We start from the raw sequence: 22109 nt of genomic DNA, 5'->3' as shown, positions 1-22109 counted from the left end.
ATTGTTTGTAAAATAATTGTATGAGGAGCAAACAGGGTCCAGAACTCACAGAGGTTCAGAACCACTGATGCAGAACATGGAGAGTAAAGGAAGACTGAGAACACCTGGTGTTAGAATGGATCTGCTTCTGGATGATAGAGGATCCGATCTTTCCTCTGCGTTCACACCTGGTATTAACCTGCCCCTGAGTCATATTAAAACGTCACAGTTTCACGACTTGTTGATTTCAGGAAAAATTTGTGAAACGCTGTCTGTGGAAAATTCTTTAACCAAATGTTCAACATGATGTGGTTTCTTCTTTGGTAAATTTTGAAATTTGAACATCGACCTGTATTTTATCACATCTGTACCAGTGTTACAGCACAGACTGTGTTTACACCGGCCTCCGAGCCGGACATCGCATCAGGCACCTTTCATCGATGAGTTTGTCCTCGTCTGGTTACAGATCGCAAGTGTAAATAAGCTGGATGAGAGACTTTTTGAATCTTTCCAGAAGTTCAGCTCTTCGATAACGATGCTTCAGAGAAGGCGACAGTCAGTATGAACTGCAGTACTGTCGACAGTCTGTGGTGCTTTTCAGACTCGCTGTCGCTTATTGGAGCTGTCAGAATATTTCTGGCCTTTGTGGTTTCATGATGAATAAGATTATTTTTAACCCTGACTGTTCTCATACAGCTCTGCACTGTGATTGGCTGAAACCACTGAGCTGCATGTTCCCACGTGAGTCCAAAATATTTTCCCCAACAGACGCATGAGAAAAGAGGAGGACACATGAAAAAAATCTGTCCTCACCTGGGAAGGTCCTGTTCCACATCCTCCTGGTCACTGCTTCTCCTCTGGGCCTCCGGACGCCTCCTGGTCCAGGTCCCGGTCTTTGCTCGCTCAGTGTCTCATTCAGAGCGTGAGCGTACATCATCACTCCATCATGGAAGCCTGCGGCTATCAGGTTATACTGACATACACAGAGGCATCAGATTGATACTGAGTCCGGATTGTGGATCATCAGTCACCCTGAAGCTTCAGTCTGCAGTCTACGTTTTACATGACCGTCAACAAATCTCATGTTCAGACTCAAACCAACAACATGTTGATCCATCTCTCAGTACTGTCTGACTTCCTGTCTGTGGTCTCAGCTCCGAGCTCATTGGTTCCTACTGAATCATTAAATGCACTTTACAAACAAATAATTTCATTTCAAACTAAACTTTAGAGGAGGTCTGCTGCGGTTGAAGAATAACATGATGACATATTTAAATGAACATTTACACGCGTTAATAATGACTGAACAGTTTATTTCCAGTCTCAGTGTGTTTGGTACCAGAGAGTCTTTGATGGTGAAGTTGAACACTGTCTTTGCGTCGATCTTCAGAGTTTCGACAAACTGAAAATATTCTGGATTTTGAGGCTCCAGGTAGGTCAGGACCTTCACACTCTGGCAGACAGACAGGTAGAGACAGAGACAGAGGGACAGACAGAGAGACAGAGACAGGTAGACAGAAAGAGAGCAACAACAACAAAGAAATGAAAGGCTCATTGTGTATGCTTTAGAGGTTTGTAAAATCAATAATCATTCAAAGTGAACAAGTCTTCACACAAACCTGAAAAAGGCTGTTCTCTGGAAAAATAAAGAATAAACCAACCAATCTACCCTCCAAACTATCAAGTGGGCCTTTATTCAGCCGCTACTGCAACCAGAGCCTTTGTTACCTCAACCATCGACCAACAAGTCGCCCCAATCAACTGGGGCGGCTGTGGCTCAGGAGGTCGGCGGTTCGATCCCTGGCCTTGGCAGTCCACATGCCGAAGTATCCTTGGCTGAATACTGAACCCCCCAAAAAACTGCCCCCGATGCTGTGCCGTCAGTGTGTGAATTCATATGTACGTCGCTTTGGATAAAAGCATCTGCAAATGACTGATTGTAATTGTAATAGTAACCACAGAAGGTAACAGGCCTTTATTTGAAGCAGGCTTGTATTAGAGGCAGGCCCTTATTTCTAGTTCACTACATCTGATAAGTATCATTGGTCATATCGTGGCAAGCCGTGCAAAAAGAGAAAGAGGAAGCAACTCTCAGGGACATGAACCCTTTAATGATGACACAGTGGACACGAACTCCAGCCAGTCAACTTTACAAACCACTCAGTGCGGCACGGCATGATGGGAAAAGTGGGCCATCGCTACAGTATTTCAGTATAAAGTCTCATTTTGATCCACTCCTGTTTGCCCCATTAAAGTTACTGCATGACATTTTACAAACTCATCATTCCTGTATCCATTTCAAATTAAAAGCCCTCTCAAATTTCAGTGGACAGAAGCTCCACATTTCTCAGTGACTTACTAGGTTCCCATTCACCACGTGACAACACAAGTTTGCACCAGACAAGCTTGTTAGTTGCTGAGCTTGACAGCATGATGATCTGATCTGTTTGGCTCACATTATGTCAGTGTTATCGTTTATAAATCAATTACAATCAGTCTTTTATCCAAAGCGACGTACATACGAATTCACACACTGATAGTGCAGCATCAGGGGCAGTTTTGGGGTTCAGTATCCTGCCCAAGGATACTTCGGCATTCTGCTGATGTTGGTGGTTGAACCACCAACCTCCTGGTTGGCAGACGACTGCTCTACCTCCTGAGCCACAGCTGCCCTATAAATCATTATCATTGATCAACAGCACCTGATGGTTTGAACAAATGTTGGTAAAGTTGACTCTGAAACAGAAAATACAGCATCAGAATGAAAAAGTCTCACCCTGAAGGCGTGACGGGCGGCAAAGTCATCCTGGTCGCCCCTGGACCACGGCCTGATGGGGCCCTGCCTCCCCAAACCCTCAGCAAAAAGATCAATGAAGAAGAAGACGTAGTCCTCCAACTCTACCCCCTCCTTCCAGAATTGGACCATCAGAGTCCTGAAGATGTCCCAGGAACAGCACAGGTAAACCACTGAAGAAGAGGAGGAGATCAAAAAGGAGAAATATCAGCCTGTCACTTATTTTTTATGAAAGAAGGAATGTTGGAGGGAGGAATGATGAAAAGATTCTTCTTCCAGATGGAGGAAACAGAGCGAGAAAAGAAAAACAGAAAGTGTAGAAGAAGAAGAGACAGAAAACAAGAGGACGGATGTGTTGGAAGACCTGGACGTGAGATTGAAAGTTGGTGTCCAGTCAAAAATAGCTATAGCTTCTATGTTCTGCACATGCTCAGTCGTGTTTCTTCCAATACACCCATAAACTTTATGTACTAATTCAAATCTCTTTTCTCCTCTCTGCAACAGTAAATCTAAAATATTAATTAGAAATCAGTAATCCATCCAAACCGTCCAGCCTGTCTGCATCAGCAGTTTGAGAGATGTTACTGTTACACTGGAGGTCTATGGGTAACATTACTTCATAGAGGAGGATTGTGCAGACATTTGAAGAAGTCACTTGTCCCTCGCTGATGACCTCATCACTCAGTTCGTCGGTCACCGTGGTGATGGAGACCCCCACGAGCTGTACCTGAGCTGTATGAACAGGAAACCATCGTTAACACTCATCACCGTTTCACAGCCTCACAGGAAATGAACTGATCACATTCACACCTGGAAGCTGACCAGAGTTCAGAGCTTTGCTCAAAGGCACCTCAGCGGTGGTAATAAGGGAGGGGCAAGTGCTGCGAGAGGCAACTGAGTGAACGACTGAGTTCACAGAGAGCCAACAACAAGATCCAAAAAGTCATTAAGCCCAGTTTATGTTTGACTTATCAGTGTCTGACATCACAACATGGTTCTAAATGTGTGAATGAGTAACGGAAGGACGCCGTCCCGCGTCATTACTGCTCTATTACATCATCATACACAAGGTCGAACTTCCCGTTAAGCTGTCGCTCCACAAACGGATCAGACATGGAAAAGCTGCTGACAGACTTCGCATGACATGATGCGTAACTCCAGTTCTGTGATGCAGAGCAAAGAGAAGGTTGAGCTGCCATCGGTTTCAAGTACTCATTTCCTTCTCTAAAGCAAAAGCACGTAAGTTTAAGCAGTAAAATGTACTTAATGCCGGTCCTGGACCAAGCTGCTCGTAGTACTTACGATGGCTTAACTGCAGGGATCAAACAATAACTACTGATTTGGAGATACGTGGTTTTCAGACAAATGTAGCTAAGTAAAAAGCACAATCCTGTCCATTATCAGGAAGTAATGGACACCCTGCAGCCAATCAGAACCAAGTATTCACCCAGGTCACGGTACAACATCCAATCACATAACAGTACTCTGCGGAAGGAGTACTTTTACTTCTCAGTGAGTATTTAATGAGAACGATTCACATGAAAGAGTTCAGAAAAGTTCACTGTCAAGGGACGGAGAGGACAGAGAGGATGGAGAGGACAGAGAGGACGGAGAGGACGGAGAGGACAGAGAGGACGGAGAGGACAGAGAGGACGGAGAGGACAGAGAGGACAGAGAGGACGGAGAGGACGGAGAGGACAGAGAGGACGGAGAGGACGGAGAGGACAGAGAGGCTTTTCTTCTTGTCTGCTTTATATCCCAGTTACTGATTATCTACAGGCGTGTACCACACACACACACACACACACACACACACACACACACACACACACACACACACTCGTGTTTCCATCACTTCTGATTCATTTCCTGGAGATTTCACACTAAAATTTAATGATTTACTTTGCAGGGACTTCAGTTATGTCCCCGTAAGACAGGCGAGTCCCCACAACGGGACTGTGTGAACAGGTTTATGTCCCCATAACAGTGCACAAACACACACGCACACACACACTGAACAAACACACACATACACACTGAGATCAGTCAGAAACTAACGAAGTCAAACATTAAATAATGATTAACCCTCATTTAACGTGGAGAAACAGCAGGAGGAGAGAAAGAAAGAAAAAATGAAGGGAAGAGAAAGAAGGACGACTAAAGGAAACAAGGAAGGAACAAAGGGAGGAAGAGAATGGAAAGAAAGACAGTACAAAGGAAAGGAGGAGAGGAAGGAGGGGAGGAAGGACCGAAGACGAAGATGAGTGGAGACTGAAGAGTTACAGGAAAGAAAAAGCAGCTGAGGAACTGAAACTGAGGAACTACAAAACAAGTGAAAGCAGTTGAAGCGTCTGACCTCTGTTGTGGATCTCCTGGACCACTAGTGAAGGAGAGGAAGGAAAGAAGGAAGAACGAGGGAACAGGAACAGACGGTGAAAGCAGTTGAAGGAGGAAGGACGGACAGATGTAGAGAAGACAAAGAGTCAGATGAAACCAGGCAGTGAAAGCAGTTGAGGCGTCTGACCTCTGCCGTTGTCGCGGATCTCCTGGACCACCGACTTGTAGTTGACGTTGTCTGCCTCTATGACGTGGTCACGGATAGTGATGTTGCGATTCCCGAGGAGCGTGTACAGCCCCTCCACGGCGAAGTAACATGGCCGGTCGTCGTTGGCGTCCTTGTTGTCGCTGAAGATGAGCATGGCATGCTGCCGCCAGCCAAACGTCTCTTGGATCCTCATGCCAAACTCGCCCAGCTTCTTGTGGGTGGGGCCCGTGTTGGTGACCGCTGCGTAGTGCTCGAAACCAATGGCGCGGGCGCCGGCCGTCACCATGGGAACCTCCCAGTGGGTGGTGAAGCGGGCGACGGGTGAGGACGAGTAGTCACAGCCAGGGCCGATGAAGGCCCAGGGGTCGTGGGACAACTTGAGGTCGACCGCGACCAGCGGCGCCATGGAGTCTGAGCAGAAGCCTTCCCGGTTCTCAGAGCTGCCGTGAACCAGCTGGAGTTTCAGGCCCGGCAGCAGCTGAGGGTCCGAGTTCACCCGTCGCACCGCCTGGTGGATTGCCGGTGCCACACGAGGCCACGCCCACGCATAGTCCGTGTTGGTCAGAGGCAAGATGGCTGCCAGAGTTACCTCCTGGAGATTCACTGTAGTGTTGTCGGCAGAGAGAGAAGACTCAGCCGATTGGACGAGGAAGAGGAGGAGCAGTAAGGGCCGTGGCAGCATGATGAAGAGGAGCCTGTCAGTCAAGCTGCAGAGAAAAGCAGAACCCAAAGATGAATAATGAGTGAAACAGTCTGTCTGGATTAAAGCATTTTTTTACACTTTCACAATATTTCCTGTCCGAGTTCTTGACGATGGACCTCGTCACGACCTTTCTGAGAACACAGCCAGCGTCCATGTGTATAAACTGTTGGCCATCAGCTCCATGTGTGGGCCCCTTGGGCCCCTTGTGGCCCCACAAACACACCAGTCATGGATATAACTGGTCTGTTAAACAGCGGTCAGCTTGTGTGTAAATACCAATTTTGCCAAAGATCTAAATCACCAATGTGGTGTAACATGTGAATGTAAAGATCATAACTGTCATATCGAGGAAGCGACCAATCAGAATGCCTGAAACGGTTTGTTGATTCTCATTCTCAGCAGTCTCGTTGTTTTAAGTGTCAATCCACCGATCCTACAGGGGGCGCAGCTGAGGACGCGTCCTCTGCAACCATCCAAAAACCTGAATGTCATCCGATCAAGCTGGACGCCAACAAAACTGAGCTGTCTTCGTCTCGACATGGACGCCCGTCCCCACAAGTCCACAACCTGGGTGTCACTCTGGACTCCACCCTCTCATTCCAGCCACACATCAAATCCATCGCCAAATCCAGCTCCTCCCGACTCCGGCCATCACTGTCAGACTCTGTGGCTGAGACCTTTATCAACGCCTTCATCGCCTCCCATCTGGACTATTGCGATAGAGTCCTGTTTGGGGAACCCGGCAAAGCCCTGGACAGGATCCAGCATGTGCTGAACTCAGCTGCCAGCCCTGCCGGCACATCACCCCGACCCTCTTCCACCTTCGCTGACTCCCGGTCCTGTAGCTCCTAGAAAATCCTCCTCTCACCTACAATTCCCTTCATGCTCTTGGCCCTCGGGACCTCTCAGACCTCCTCCACCCGTTTATCCAGAATCTGCTCCCCACCCCCAACACCGGCTGTCCTCTGGACGACCTCTGTGATAGAGAGGCAGTTTATCTGTCAGCGAGACAAACGGACGTAATATGGAGAGAGTGATATTACACACGCGCACAGAACACACACACAAACACACACACACAGAAACACACACACAGAACACACACACACACACAGAAACACACACACACAGAAACACACACACAGAAACACACACAGAACACACACACACAGAAACACACACACACAGAAACACACACAGAACACACACACACAGAAACACACACACAGAACACACACACACAGAAACACACACAGAACACACACACACAGAAACACACACACACAGAACACACACACACACACACAGAAACACACACACACACACAGAAACACACACACAGAACACACACACACACACAGAAACACACACACAGAAACACACACACACAGAAACACACACAGAACACACACACACAGAAACACACACACAGAACACACACACAGAACACACACACACAGAAACACACACACAGAACACACAGAAACACACACACACAGAAACACACACAGAACACACACACAGAAACACACACACACAGAAACACACACACACAGAACACACACACACAGAAACACACACACACACACACACACAGAAACACACTCACAGAAAAAAACACAGACACACACACACACAGACACACACACACACACAGAAACACACACACACACACAGAAACACACACACACAGACACACACACACACAGAAACACACACACAGAACACACACACACAGAAACACACACACACAGAACACACACACACAGAAACACACACACAGAACACACACACACACACACACAGAAACACACACAGAACGCACACACACAGAAACACAAACACAGAACACACACACAGAAACACACACACACAGAAACACACACACACAGAACACACACACACAGAAACACACAGAAACACACACACACAGAAAAAAACACACACACACACACAGGAACACACACACAGAAACATGCACACAAACATGCACACACACACTCACACACATACATACACACACACACACACACACACACACACACACACATACATACATACACACACACACACGCACACACTGCTGGTGTGTTTAAGGACATAATCAGATAATCCGATATCAGAGCTGTGTCAGGTTCAGGTGGACTCAGCTCTCAGATGTCAGAGTGTCATTGAATGCATCGGCTTCATCATATATGTGATACGAAACCACAAAAATCTGAATCGGACTGAACTGTTAGCGTGATCGCCCAATCAGAAATCAGTATTTCGGTGAATCTCAGACTGTCGGGAACAACGGAACACGTCGATGTACAGAAATACTCAATAATACTCAAACGTACTCGTACACTCGTACTGAACATCACATGAGGAAGGAGAGCTCTCTCATTGGCTCTCCTCTCCAGCTGCTAATGCTAAGCTAATGAAGCGCTGCGTTTGAGCCCAGTGCTGAAAGAAATTCAAGACTCGTTTTCCCTCTCTGATTTGAAAGATTTCAGAAAAAGTAAAAATATCCAAACAATTGAAGTTTGGATATTTTTGTTTGGAAAAAATACATGTTTAAATAAACAATTTGTTTTTCATGGGAAAAACTTTGTTTAGCAGAAAAACACGGTACAGTTTGACAGTACACAGAAATACAACTGTAATATATTCTTTAAACTCCTGGAGTCAGGTTTTAGTGGTCGGAGCTGCAGCTGTGAACGAGTGAACGAGCGAATGAATGAGTGAGTGAATGAATGAATGAAGACATAATGAAAACTTCATGTCCTCTAAACACCAACAGGAGGCTGCAGAAGGAAGCACTTAGCAGAGGCCCCTGTGTGTGTGTGTGTGTGTGTTACAGTGTGTGTGTGTGTGTGTGTGTGTGTGTGTGTGTGTGTGTGTGTGTGTGTTACAGTGTGTGTGTGTGTGTGTGTGTGTGTGTGTGTGTTACAGTGTGTGTGTGTGTGTGTTACTGTGTGTGTGTGTGTCTGTGTGTGTGTTACAGTGTGTGTGTGTGTGTTACAGTGTGTGTGTGTGTGTGTGTGTGTGTGTGTGTGTGTGTGTGTTACTGTGTGTGTGTGTGTCTGTGTGTGTGTTACAGTGTGTGTGTGTGTGTGTGTGTGTGTGTTACAGTGTGTGTGCACGTGTGTGTTACGGTGTGTGTGTGTGTGTGTGTGTGTGTGAGTGTGTGTGTGTGTGTGTGTGTGAGTGTGATTGTGTGTGTTACAGTGTGTGTGTGTGTGTGTGTGTTACAGTGTGTGTGTGTGTGAGTGTGTGTGTGTGTGTGTGTTACTGTGTGTGTGTGTCTATGTGTGTGTGTGTGTTACAGTGTGTGTGTGTGTTACAGTGTGTGTTACGGTGTGTGTGTGTGTGTGTATGTGTGTGTGTGTTACAGTGTGTGTGCACGTGTGTGTTACGGTGTGTGTGTGTGTGTGTGTGTGTGTGTGTGTGTGTGTTACTGTGTGTGTGTGTGTGTGTGAGTGTGAGTGTGTGTGTTACAGTGTGTGTGTGTGTGTGTGTGTGTGTGAGTGTGATTGTGTGTGTTACAGTGAGTGTGTGTGTGTGTGTGTGTGTGTGTGTGTGTGTGTGTGTGAGCCATTGTTCTTTGGTCTTATGTAAGTGTGGTTACCAAACAGCAAACAGAGTAAAGAACATACAGACAAAATATGGAGCAACAGAGATCTGGTTCAGCTTCTGGACTCTAAAACTGAACCCTCACAAGTCAGAACCAGGACCAGGACCAGGACCAGGACCACAGACCGACGTGTCATATAATATAATGAATCATTTGAACATAAAGTTGAACAAACATGTTTTTGATCCAGACGTCTTTAAAGTGGCTGCAGATCAGTGGAATCACACACAGATCAGCTGATCCCTAGTCAGCTCAGCAGTGATTGGCTCAGGTGTTTCCGTCAGGTAACGTCTTCGAGCTCTGAGCGGACGCACGGCAACTCTTTAAAGAGTCAGACGGGATTTGGATGTTTGAATTATTCTCGTTTTGAAATCAATCGATGGTCAAAGAAAAAGAAACATGGAAACTAGAATATTCCTCCACGGTCAATGATCAATACTGGAACGTGATCATCTTTATTGATTGATTACTCAGACAGTAACATTCTGTCTCTGAATCATTCGATTCATATTTTCAGCTCTTCTTTCCGTTTCAAGGCGCTCTGAATGAAGACTCGTTGATTATCTGTGAACAGTCGATCAATAACATGTTCAGCCGGTGAAGTGAAGCTCGTTTACACTCTGACGTCCAGAATACTTTGATAATTACATCAAAATACTTTTATTACCGCCGTACTGTTACTGCTGTGCTGCGGTCTCCTTATTTATATTTGTACTGTATGTACTTCATAGTACTGTAGTATTACTGCGCAGTGTAACCCTGGACTCCTCTTTATTGTTGTTGTTGTTCTCTGCTGACGTCTTTCTCAGATCAACAACAAACAAACAAATCAATCGATTGATAAACAAACAAACAATGACTGATCAGCTCAGATAACATCAACAACTCCGCTTATTGATCTGAGTCTGATCAGAGGAGCACGAACCTCTCATCAGCTGATATCGATTACTGATGCTGACCTGGTCTTTGAGTCGTGTCCTGGTCTCTGGTCTCTGCTGAGCTCTCTTCTGGTCTGAACTCTGCTGGTTCAGGTTTTCCTCCTCTGATCGGACTCTGCTGGTTCTTCCTGTTTGTTCAGAGTCTCGTGAGCCTGAAGTTAACAAACGTGCTGTTTACCTGCTCGGTTCTTCAGCTTCATGTCCGCAAAAAGACCCGAAGAAGAAGAAGAGGAGGAAAAAGAAGCGGGCGGATGTTTCCACAGCAACAACCGGAGCGAAAGAGAGAAACCAAGTCCAGCTCTCACACAGCGGATCACCGGAGATCACCGAGGATCACCGAGGATCACCGGAGGCTCGAGCCGTCCGTACGTCTGTCCGAATCACGAGCTTCTATCCGAGGAAAACCACTTCAAACGTCCCGGGAGCGTTCCAGGTCTGCAGCTCCGATCCGGACCTGAGCGTGCACGGAGCCACTGGCGGACGCGCGCACACTTGCACGCTCGGAGGAGGGGGCTGCGCGCGTGCGCGTAACGTTCAGATACTCTGGTGACGCTCGAGGGTGCGCGTGCACGTGTGTGTTTCTCCGTGTGAGTAAAGTTACATGTTTCATATTTCTGTTCTGTTTACTTTGAGATTAGATCAGATTAAATCAGATCAGATTAAATTAAATCAAATTAAATTCAATCAGATCAGAATAAATTAAGTTAGATCAAATTGAATTAGATTAGATCAGATTAAATCAGATTAAATTAAATTAAATTAAATTAAATTGAATCAGATAAAATTAAATCAGATCAGAATAAATTAGGTTAGACCAGATTGAATTGAAAAAGTCCAATAATACAACGAAAACACAGCCTGTTTATTAAGTGATGAACATCTGAAAAGTGACTGATTCAGATCGATTAACTATTGATTTTGTTTCTATGGTGAAAACGACAATAAACGTTTTAATGGTTTCACTGATATTTGCTGCCGAGTCATTTGAAGTTTGATTTGCTGCTTTTCCTCCAAATGATCTGAACGATCTGAATGATCTGTAATCGTGTGAATGATCTGAATGGTTGTGTGAACGATCTGAATGATCTGTAATCGTGTGAATGATCTGAATGATCTGTAATCGTGTGAATGATCTGAATGGTTGTGTGAATGATCTGAATGATCTGTAATCGTGTGAATGATCTGAATGGTTGTGTGAACGATCTGAATGATCTGTAATCGTGTGAACGATCTGAATGATCTGTAATCGTGTGAATGATCTGAATGGTTGTGTGAACGATCTGAATGATCTGTAATCGTGTGAATGATCTGAATGATCTGTAATCGTGTGAATGATCTGAATGGTTGTGTGAATGATCTGAATGATCTGTAATCGTGTGAATGATCTGAATGGTTGTGTGAACGATCTGAATGATCTGTAATCGTGTGAATGATCTGAATGATCTGTAATCGTGTGAATGATCTGAATGATCGTGTGAATGATCTGAATGATCTGTAATCGTGTGAATGATCTGAATGATCTGTAATCGTGTGGATCTTTGGTTGGTTGGACTCGTTTCTTATCTGGTCCCTCGTGTGGAACGATGGTTGCTCGTGTTTTATCTTGATTGATGGACCTTTGTGTCACAGCTTTGACTCGTTACAAAACATTTGTTCCTTCTATCAAAGACAAACATGAAAGTCATCACTGTCACTCGACAATCGTCATGTGTTCACGTTCACTTCACTGTTTATCATTAATGACCTTTGACTTGCAGCTTGACTCCAAACTCGCTGTCAGTCTTTTTAAAACGTTTGTTTTTCTTTATGGAGTTTTGAATGTTTTGATCCCGACAGTGACGTCCATCGAGTTAATGAGCAACACATCGACACCATGACCCAGTGTGTGTGTGTGTGTGTGTGTGTGTGTGTGTGTGTGTGTGCGAGTGTGTGTTAGTTTTAACAGGATACACCCGGTGGACCAGGAAACACACACACTCTCCCTCTCTGTACCTCTTCCTGGAAATGATCACCACCCACATGCACACATACACACACACACTGAGACACACACATGCACGTGCGCGCGCGCACACACACACACACTGAGACACACACATGCACATGCGCGCACACACACAGATACACATACATGCGCGCACACACACACACACACACGCACACACACACACACACACACACACACACACGCACACACACACACACACACACACACACACACACACACACACACACACACACACTCCCTCTCTTCCTCCCACACTCTCCTCTTAATGAAAGCTGGTTCGTTCTTGAACATCATTCCAGTCCAGTTCGGTCAAGTCCAGCTGCTGGGTTCTGGGTGAATGAAACGGCGAGCAGATACTCAGAATGTAGTAATGGATGACTGATCAGGTGATCCAGTGAATCAAAATGACCCTATCTTCACTGCACCCGAGCGTTTCTCTAGCTGGCGCTCTGCTGCCCCCTTGTGATACCAACAGTCTGGATGAGTACACGGAGACTGTGACGTCCTACATCAGCTTCTGTGAGGACTGCTGTGTTCCATCACGCACCAGGGTGAGTTACAACAATGACAAACCCTGGTTCACAGCCCAACTCAGGCAGCTAAGGTTGGCAAAGGAAGAGACCTTCAGGAGTGGGGACAAAGACAGATACAAAGAGTCGAAGTACAAGTTTAGCAAGGCGGTGAAAGAGGCTAAACGGCTGTACTCTGAGAAGCTCCAACACCAATTCTCAGCTAACGACTCTGCATCTGTCTGGAAAGGGCTCAGGCAGATCACTAACTTCAAGCCTAAAGCCCCCCACTCCATCAACGATCGACGCCTAGCCAACGACCTGAACCAGTTCAACTGCCGCTTTGAAAGACAAAGGGACAGTCCAGCAACCATCCCCCACGACACCTCTGAACAGCTCCAGCTCCAGTCACCTCCACCAATGCCCACCTTAAAGGCCCCCCCCTCCCCCTCCCCACCCACCTCAGTGACGACTCTTTCCATCCATGAAAGGGACGTCAACAGACTCTTCAGGAGACAGAACCCCCGGAAAGCAGCTGGACCGGATTCTGTCTCCCCATCTGCCTTGAAGCACTGCGCTGATCAGCTGTCCCCAGTGTTCACAGACATTCTTAACACCTCACTGGAGACATGTCACGTGCCAGCCTGCTTCAAATCTTCAACCATCATCCCTGTTCCCAAGAAGCCAAGGACCACAGGACTTAATGACTTCAGACCCGTCGCCCTGACCTCTGTGGTCATGAAGTCCTTTGAGCGCCTTGTGCTCTCACACATCAGAGACATCACTGACCCTCTCCAGGACCCCCTGCAGTTTGCCTACAGAGCCAACAGGTCTGTAGACGATGCAGTCAACTTGGCCCTCCACTTCATCCTCCAGCACCTGGACTCCGCAGGAACCTACGCCAGGATCCTGTTTGTGGATTTCAGCTCCGCCTTCAACACCATCGTCCCAACTCTGCTTCAGGAGAAGCTCTCCCAGCTGAGCGTGCCTGACTCCACCTGCAGGTGGATCACAGACTTCCTGTCTGACAGGAAACAGTGCGTGAAGCTGGGGAAACACTTCTCCGACGCTAAGACCATCAGCACCGGATCCCCCCAGGGCTGCGTTCTTTCTCCTCTGCTCTTCTCCCTGTACACGAACAGCTGCACCTCCAGTCACCAGTCTGTCAAGCTCCTGAAGTTTGCGGACGACACCACCCTCATCGGACTCATCTCTGATGGCGACGAGTCCGCCTACAGGTGGGAGGTTGACCATCTGGTGACCTGGTGCAATCAGAACAACCTGGAGCTAAATGCTCTAAAGACAGTGGAGATGGTTGTGGACTACAGGAAGAACTCAGCCTCACCTGCCCCCATCACCCTCTGTGACTCCACTATTGACACTGTGGAGTCTTTCCGCTTCCTGGGAACTATCATCTCCCAGGACCTCAAGTGGGAGCCGAACATCAGCTCCCTCATCAGGAAAGCACAGCAGAGGATGTTCTTCCTACGGCAGCTGAAGAAATTCAGCCTGCCAAAGACAATGATGGTGCACTTCTACACAGCCATCATTGAGTCCATCCTCACCTCCTCCATCACCGTCTGGTACGCTGCTGCCACCGCCAAGGACAAGGGCAGACTGCAGCGTGTCATTCGGTCTGCAGAGAAGGTGATTGGCTGTAATCTCCCATCTCTTCAGGACCTGTACGCCTCCAGGACCCTGAGGCGTGCAGAAAAGGTTGTGGCTGATCCCTCTCACCCCGGACACAAACTCTTTGAGTCACTCCCCTCTGGCAGGAGGCTGCGGTCCATCAGGACCAAAACCTCACGCCACAAGAACAGTTTTTTCCCGTCTGCTGTCAGCCTTACCAACAAGGCCCGGAACCCCCCCTGACACTCTTCACATTCCACCTCGGACTCATCCTGTCACATTGACTGATATAAATATAACTCTATGCATTACATTAACGCTCAACTGGGACTTCTTTCTGAAAAACAGAACTGTGTTTCTAACAATAACAGACTTGTGTATATATATTTAAATTGTTATTTTTTATGCTCTTATTTTAGTAGATGTGTCATATTTTAGTAGATGTGTCATATTTTAGTAGATGTGTCATGCACCAATTTCACCAGAAAAAATTCCTTGTATGTGTAAAAGCATTCTTGGCAATAAAGCTTTTTCTGATTCTGATTCTGATTCTGATTCTGATTCTGATACAAACCAGGAACACAGGGGTGAGTAGAAAACGTGTTTCTGGGGGTCAACAGGTGGTCTAGTGAAATCCAGGGAAACGTTCACCCACAGTAAAATGTAGTCAAGCGTTGATTTCAAGGTTGTGGAGCATTTAAAGGATCTATTGGCAGAAATGTAAAATAATATTCACAGTTCTGTCATCATCAGCGTAGAATCACCTAAAAATAAGAACGGCTGAGCTTCTGTTACCTTAGAATGAGTCCACCATTTTTCTTTTCATGATAAATGACAGAACAACAGTCCAAAGACGGTCCAGGACCGGTGGAGCCTGTTTTGGACCATTGTTCAGCCTGTGTTTGTTTGATCCTGGACCGTCTTTGGACTGCTTTGGTTTCCTTAAAACCAGTTGCACTCATTTTGAAGCTGCATTGACAGACGATATATGATGATCATGAAATGAACAACAACACAAACTTAGACAAATAAAGATGTTTAATTTAATGTCATTTAACATGAAAAACGCTGATTGAAGGGTGAGTCTCCACATGCTGAATATTTCTTTGGTTTGAGGTAGAAAATATTGCAACATAAATAAAATCTGAATTTGTAGCCATTAGAAACCCTTTAAGAAGCTTTGACGTACCACAGTCCACTCCGTCCACCGTCGCTGTTCTGGACTGTTCTGTTCAACCAATCAGGATCCTTCACTGAGACACTCCACAAGTTAATCAAGTCAGAAAAACCAAAATCTGATCCTGTAAAAGATGATTTCATCATCAACACGGTTTAATTCTGTGCTGATGACGTGAAGTTTGGGGTCTGGCTGCTGAGAAACTGGTCCGCTTCAGTTCAACTTGATAAATTATTTTCCCGCCACCTGCTGAAGTCTTACTGTCTGTGAGAATGAGTTTCACAACGTCATGCTGAAGGGCTCGGCCCCTGGAGGTGGACCTGGTCTTTCTGTGTGGTTGGTCTTCAGGTGTTGGACCAGATACTCCCTCCTGGTGAAGGTCTTCCTGCAGTGTCCGCAGCAGTGCGGTCTGTCCCCGCTGTGGATCTTCAGGTGTCTGTCCAAACTCTCCTTCCTGCTGAACTTTCGGGTGCAGAACCCGCAGCTGTATGGTTTCTCTCCGGTGTGGACCCGTTTGTGGATCTCCATCCTCTTGATGGAGCTGCACTTCTTCCCGCACACATCACAGGTGCTACCCAGCTCTTTGTGGGACTGCAGGTGGTCTCTCAGGATCTCGGTGGACTCCAGACAGTCCCCACAGGCCCCGCACCGGCTCTCTGGCTCTTTGCAGTGGTTCATGGCGTGCCGGACCAGAATCCCCTGCGTGTAGAAGGAACTCCTGCAGATTCTGCAACTGAAGGACTTGGCAGGACTCTGGAAGGGGGCCTTATGTCTGCGGAGGCTGCAAGACATCTGGTGCTGGTCCTGAGGTGTGTTTCGTCTGATGTGTTTCCTCAGAGTTCGCACTGAGCTGAACTCGCGGCCACAGCTGCCGCAGACCAGAAGCTTCTGGTCTACAAGAGGCTGAGACCCAGTTCCCCAAGTATTCTGGAGACCTGGTTCCACCTGGGCATCGTCACTGTCTTCAGCACATGACTCTGATTGGATGACAGAGTCCCTGTTGTGGTCTGTAGTTATGCAGTTACCTCCAGGTTCTGGACTTATCAGAGGGTCTGACTCTCTGAGGGACTGGATTTGACTGGATGAAGAACTTCCCTCATCCTCATAGCTCTCCATCAGCCAATCAGGACTGTGCGTGAACTTGGTGTTGGTCCCCTCTGGTCCTGAAGGTCCACCTTCCTCCTGTTTGATGTGCAGACAGAAGCTCCGCCCCCTCACCTGCTGCTCTTCTTCTGTGGTGAAAATCTGTAGAACACCTGGAGGATAAGAAGAATTCTATTGTCTCTTTTTTGTCGCATGCAAAACATCTGCAAAGTTACAAAGCTTAAAGTTGACACAGCGCCAAAGCTAACAGGAAACACAGTGAGAGGCGCCTCTCAGGTATGTGTGAACTGACCAATCAGAGCAGACTTATTTCAGGAAGCAGGCCTGAGGGGTGTCTAGAGCTAAAAGAGCGCAGTGCTGCAGCAGTGGACAGGATGAGAAAAACGTGTTTTTTGGACACTGAAGCATGTAAATCTGTGTTAGAAGACACTGAAAACGAACATCATGTGACCTCTTTAAATGAAACACTCTGTGGTTGTGAGCAGGTCTCGTCCTGTCGTGTGTCGGAGGCGTTCAAGTGAACCAATCAGAGGGTAAAAACTCTTCCTGACCTCACTGACTGCACTGACCTTCCTGCTGGGAGCTGATCTCTGCTCTGACTGCAGCCTCCATCGTCGTGTCACCCTCGCCCACTTCCTGTTTGACGCTGGGCACTTCCTGTTTGCTAACAGCAGGGTGAGGTCCTGCCTCATCCCTGCAGGACTGGATCTGATTGGATGAGGGACTCCGGTCTGTTTCAGGTCTCTCCATCAGCCAATCAGGACTGTGCGTGAACTCGGTGTTGGTCCCCTCTGGTCCTGAAGCTCCACCTTCCTCCTGTTTGATGTGCAGACAGAAGCTCCGCCCCCTCACCTGCTGCTCTTCTTCTGTGGTGAAACTCTGCAGAACACCTGGAGGAGAAGAAGAATTCTGGTGAAAAACATGATGAAGACCATCAGGAGAGCAACATTTTCCTGCCAATGAAATAACACGAGTTCATTTAGTATCTGAAGCCAATTCTGAATCGTACTTTGGACGAATGTGTTTAAAAAGTGGACAGAAAGCAGCTGCAAACCATCACCTCCAAACATCTCCGGTGTGTAAGCTGACTGCTGATCAGCTGATACTGAGTATTGATCTGATGTTCAGGGTGTTTAGAATCATCTGAATGGAGGTTTTAGTTCACGATGGTTCTGCTTTGACTCTCTGTCTGCAAGCACCACGCTGCAGTCTGCCCCGCCCACAGCGCTCTCTGATTGGCTCCAGTCAGGAGAGACAGCCTATGAACACTGTGTGGAAGGGAAGGCAGCACATCAATGTGTTCTCTGGTGACAATGGTGAAAAGGAGGCAGTCACAGCCGGCAGGACGTTGCTGGACGGAGGTGAACTCGACGGCTTTTGAACGAGTTTGTAGAAGTCCAATGTCTGTTCAGGCTGAAGTCCATGAGAAGAACGAAGAGAAGCTGCTGCTGCTCTGAGACGACCCTTCATATCTGACTGAGCTGAAACTGCGAGAGAATCTGCATCAAATGATACTTGAAGTACTGAAAGTAAAAGTACGCATCGTGCTGAATGGCCTGTTTCAGAGGAACATGGAAATGTTAAAGGTGGAGCTTGTTACATGACATCATCCACTGCAGGGCAGCTTCATCCATAACACGCAGTACATCCTACCACAGTCTCCATCAGTACTGTGAATCTACAGCGTAAATACAGCTGTCAAACAAACGTAGTAAACAGTAAATATCTGTACCGTCTCAAGGTGCTTTTCAGAAAATTCTGCAACATAAAGGACGACTATGTTTCGGTCCTTTTCTTCTTTCTGTTCTGTCACCTTACGGCTTTGATAACAGTCCAGTTTGGTTAACCACACACACACACACACACACACACACACACACACACACACACACACACTCTGTGGTTGTGAGCAGGTCTCGTCCTGTCGTGTGTCGGAGGCGTTCAAGTGAACCAATCAGAGGGTAAAAACTCTTCCTGACCTCACTGACTGCACTGACCTTCCTGCTGGGAGCTGATCTCTGCTCTGACTGCAGCCTCCATTGTTGTGTCACCCTCGCCCACTTCCTGTTTGACGCTGAGCACTTGCTGGTTGCTAACAGCACGGTGAGGTCCTGCCTCGTCCCTGCAGGACTGGATCTGATTGGATGAGGGACTCCGGTCTGTTTCAGGTCTCTCTCTCAGCCAGTGCGTGAACTCGGTGTCGGTCCCCTCTGGTCCTGAAGCTCCACCTTCCTCCTGTTTGATGTGCAGACGGAAGCTCCGCCCCCTCACCTGCTGCTCTTCTTCTGTGGTGAAAATCTGCAGAGCACCTGAGAAAAAAAAAATCAGAAAACATTTAGACGTTAAAGTCAGATAGACAGTTCTCTGTCAGTGTGAACGGTGTCTTCGTCTCTTCTCTGTCAGTGTGAACAGTGTCTTTGTCTCTTCTCTGACAGTGTGAACAGTGTCTTCGTCTCTTCTCTGTCAGTGTGAACAGTGTCTTTGTCTCTACTCTGTCAGCGTGAACGGTGTCTTCGTCTCTTCTCTGTCAGTGTCAACAGTGTCTTCGTCTCTTCTCTGTCAGTGTGAACGGTGTCTTTGTCTCTACTCTGTCAGTGTGAACAGTGTCTTTGTCTCTTCTCTGTCAGTGTGAACGGTGTCTTCGTCTCTTCTCTGTCAGTGTGAACGGTGTCTTTGTCTCTTCTCTGTCAGTGTGAACGGTGTCTTCGTCTCTTCTCTGACAGCGTGAACGGTGTCTTTGTCTCTTCTCTGTCAGTGTGAACAGTGTCTTCGTCTCTTCTCTGTCAGTGTGAACGGTGTCTTCGTCTCTTCTCTGACAGCGTGAACGGTGTCTTCGTCTCTTCTCTGTCAGTGTCAACAGTGTCTTCGTCTCTTCTCTGTCAGTGTGAACGGTGTCTTTGTCTCTTCTCTGTCAGTGTGAACAGTGTCTTCGTCTCTTCTCTGTCAGTGTGAACGGTGTCTTCGTCTCTTCTCTGACAGCGTGAACGGTGTCTTCGTCTCTTCTCTGACAGCGTGAACGGTGTCTTCGTCTCTTCTCTGTCAGTGTCAACAGTGTCTTCGTCTCTTCTCTGTCAGTGTGAACGGTGTCTTCGTCTCTTCTCTGACAGCGTGAACGGTGTCTTCGTCTCTTCTCTGTCAGTGTCAACAGTGTCTTCGTCTCTTCTCTGTCAGTGTGAACGGTGTCTTTGTCTCTTCTCTGTCAGTGTGAACGGTGTCTTCGTCTCTTCTCTGTCAGTGTGAACGGTGTCTTCGTCTCTTCTCTGACAGCGTGAACGGTGTCTTCGTCTCTTCTCTGACAGCGTGAACGGTGTCTTCGTCTCTTCTCTGTCAGTGTGAACGGTGTCTTCGTCTCTTCTCTGTCAGTGTGAACGGTGTCTTCGTCTCTTCTCTGTCAGTGTGAACGGTGTCTTCGTCTCTTCTCTGACAGCGTGAACGGTGTCTTCGTCTCTTCTCTGTCAGTGTGAACAGTGGTGCTAAGATGTTGACACATCACTTTTCAATGCAGTACTTTTACTTGAAATGGAAACAGTTCACTTCTACTGACTGTTACCATGGAAACACCTGTCCGCTTGTTGGTCAAGTTTCTGGCTTTAAGTGACTTTTGATTAGACTGAAACGGACTGCTGCCAGACTGGTCCCAGCTTCAAACTAGCACTGGTTTCCAGTTTAACTTCAGTTTGTCTTCAACGCGACAGCGACATCTGGCGGGAAAAACCGGCCACGTCATACACTAAGCGGACATTTTCTTTATCAAACCAACAAACTAAGAGTCTTTGTCCACTGACCCGCCGGTCTGTCCTCCGGTCGTCCAGCCGTCTCCAGCAGTCCCCGCTGTCGGTCGATCTCCTGTTTTAACAGGAAAATCTCGCCTTCATATTCGGCGATCGTCTTGGCAAAACGCCAGAAAATGTCGTCGGTTAGCGCGCTGAGCCGCTGGTCCACAAACAGCCGCAACATGTCGAGCTTCAGCATGTTTGGACCGACAGAAAACCGCCCGACACACGAGCGCTGCTGCAGGTTTAATGTCTGCCCGGGCGGAAACAGCCAGGTTAGACACACTGACACAGCGACAGACAGGAAGTCTTCACAATAAAAGCAATGCGGAAGAGGACATTTCAACTGCTCTGACGGTCTCATTGTTATGATATTAATATTCAAATTAATATCGAAGTCTGAATCTTCTGAATTTGTTTATGGCTATCTTCTATGACTGACACTGACCAGAATCTAGAGGAAAATTATTTCTGTGAAATTTACTTCCTATTCCTATTTGATTCCCCCCCTAAAAAAGCCTGAAATTTGTCTTAAAATGTGTTCCATTTCAACATTTTAGCATCTCATTGGCCCCAAAACTGATTCAGCGACTACGGGAACATCCAATATTCATAAACTGTAAAGACTTTCTATTCAATGTTCCATCAGTCATTTATTTTGAAAGTTTTAACTTCAGCCAACACGGTCACGTGATCCTAATGACTCACATGACGGCTGGGTGGGTCAGTGACTCACAAGTGACCCTGCAGGAGGGTCAGTGCAGGGACTCACCTGTCAGCCAGAACTGAAGAAGCCTTTTAAAGACACACCTGTCAATCACGTGACTCTCAGGTTGTGGAAAGTAGTGGAAGTACTCGTACTCTTACTGAAGTAAAAGTGTGAATGATACTCTGCTGCAGTTAAAAGTGTTGACACAGTGCTCTTCATCCACAGTAACACTTCATCATTGATTCGATTCTGATTAATATTATTGATCTGAATGTGCAAAGTAACTGATCAGATATTGTAATGGAGTAAAAAGTGGGCTACAATATTTCCCTCTTACATGCAGTGAAGTACAACTAGAAAGTAGCATAACTTGGAAATACTCAAGTACTTGAGTAAATGTACTTAGTTACTTTCCACCACTGTGTGAATGTGTGTGTGTGTGTGTGTGTGTGTGTGTGTGTGTGTGTGTACACTCACCAGCAGTGTCAAGCAGGAGGATGTAGGACTCAAAGATCCCTGAAACATTTCAAGGACCACACAGACCTCATTTAAAGAATCCTGGAGCATCTCAAGGACCCCTGGAACTCATTACGGCGCTCATTGAAGTAATTCAGCAACTCCT

General features: G+C 46.8%; 2 protein-coding genes across 5 annotated transcripts in view; both read right to left on the bottom strand.

The window, feature by feature from the left end:
• npr1a (natriuretic peptide receptor 1a) overlaps positions 1–11041 on the bottom strand; it is a 35311-nt gene extending 24270 nt beyond the window's left edge. For 3 of the 4 annotated variants that reach the window (XR_013078376.1, XM_076754050.1, XM_076754051.1), the window contains exons 1-5: positions 10600–11041; positions 5298–6025; positions 2756–2946; positions 1319–1432; positions 793–952 (exon numbers count right to left, since the gene is read on the bottom strand). Coding sequence is in view for 3 of the 4 variants with exons in the window: in XM_076754050.1 (XP_076610165.1) it covers positions 793–952; positions 1319–1432; positions 2756–2946; positions 5298–6000 (1168 nt within the window). In the remaining variant the exon portion in view is untranslated. The remainder of the gene's footprint in view (positions 1–792; positions 953–1318; positions 1433–2755; positions 2947–5297; positions 6026–10599) is intronic. The other variant, XM_076754049.1, reaches the window with a different exon arrangement.
• Positions 11042–15744: 4703 nt separating this feature from the next.
• LOC143334988 (uncharacterized) lies at positions 15745–21189 on the bottom strand. The gene is made up of 4 exons (XM_076754073.1): positions 20791–21189; positions 19003–19314; positions 17575–17895; positions 15745–17157 (listed from the first exon to the last, which is right to left on the bottom strand). The coding sequence occupies exons 1-4, from the start codon at positions 21140–21142 to the stop codon at positions 16181–16183; spliced, it is 1962 nt and encodes a 653-aa protein (XP_076610188.1). The 5' UTR covers positions 21143–21189; the 3' UTR covers positions 15745–16180.
• Positions 21190–22109: the final 920 nt, after the last annotated feature.

This window comes from Chaetodon auriga, chromosome 17 (genome assembly GCF_051107435.1).
Source record: "Chaetodon auriga isolate fChaAug3 chromosome 17, fChaAug3.hap1, whole genome shotgun sequence".
NCBI classification, from domain to species: Eukaryota; Metazoa; Chordata; class Actinopteri; order Chaetodontiformes; family Chaetodontidae; genus Chaetodon; species Chaetodon auriga.
Note: the sequence above shows the minus strand (reverse complement) of the source record. Positions and strands in the feature narration are given on the sequence as shown.

Coding starts and splice junctions, on each gene's coding strand:
- LOC143334988 (XM_076754073.1), bottom strand. CDS start 21,142: ATGAGACCGTCAGAGCAGTTGAAATGTCCTCTTCCGCATTGCTTTTAT. Junction 19,315..20,790: donor ACCGGAGGACAGACCGGCGG/GTCAGTGGACAA, acceptor TTTTTTTCTCAG/GTGCTCTGCAGATTTTCACC. Junction 17,158..17,574: donor GATCAGCTCCCAGCAGGAAG/GTCAGTGCAGTC, acceptor CTTATCCTCCAG/GTGTTCTACAGATTTTCACC.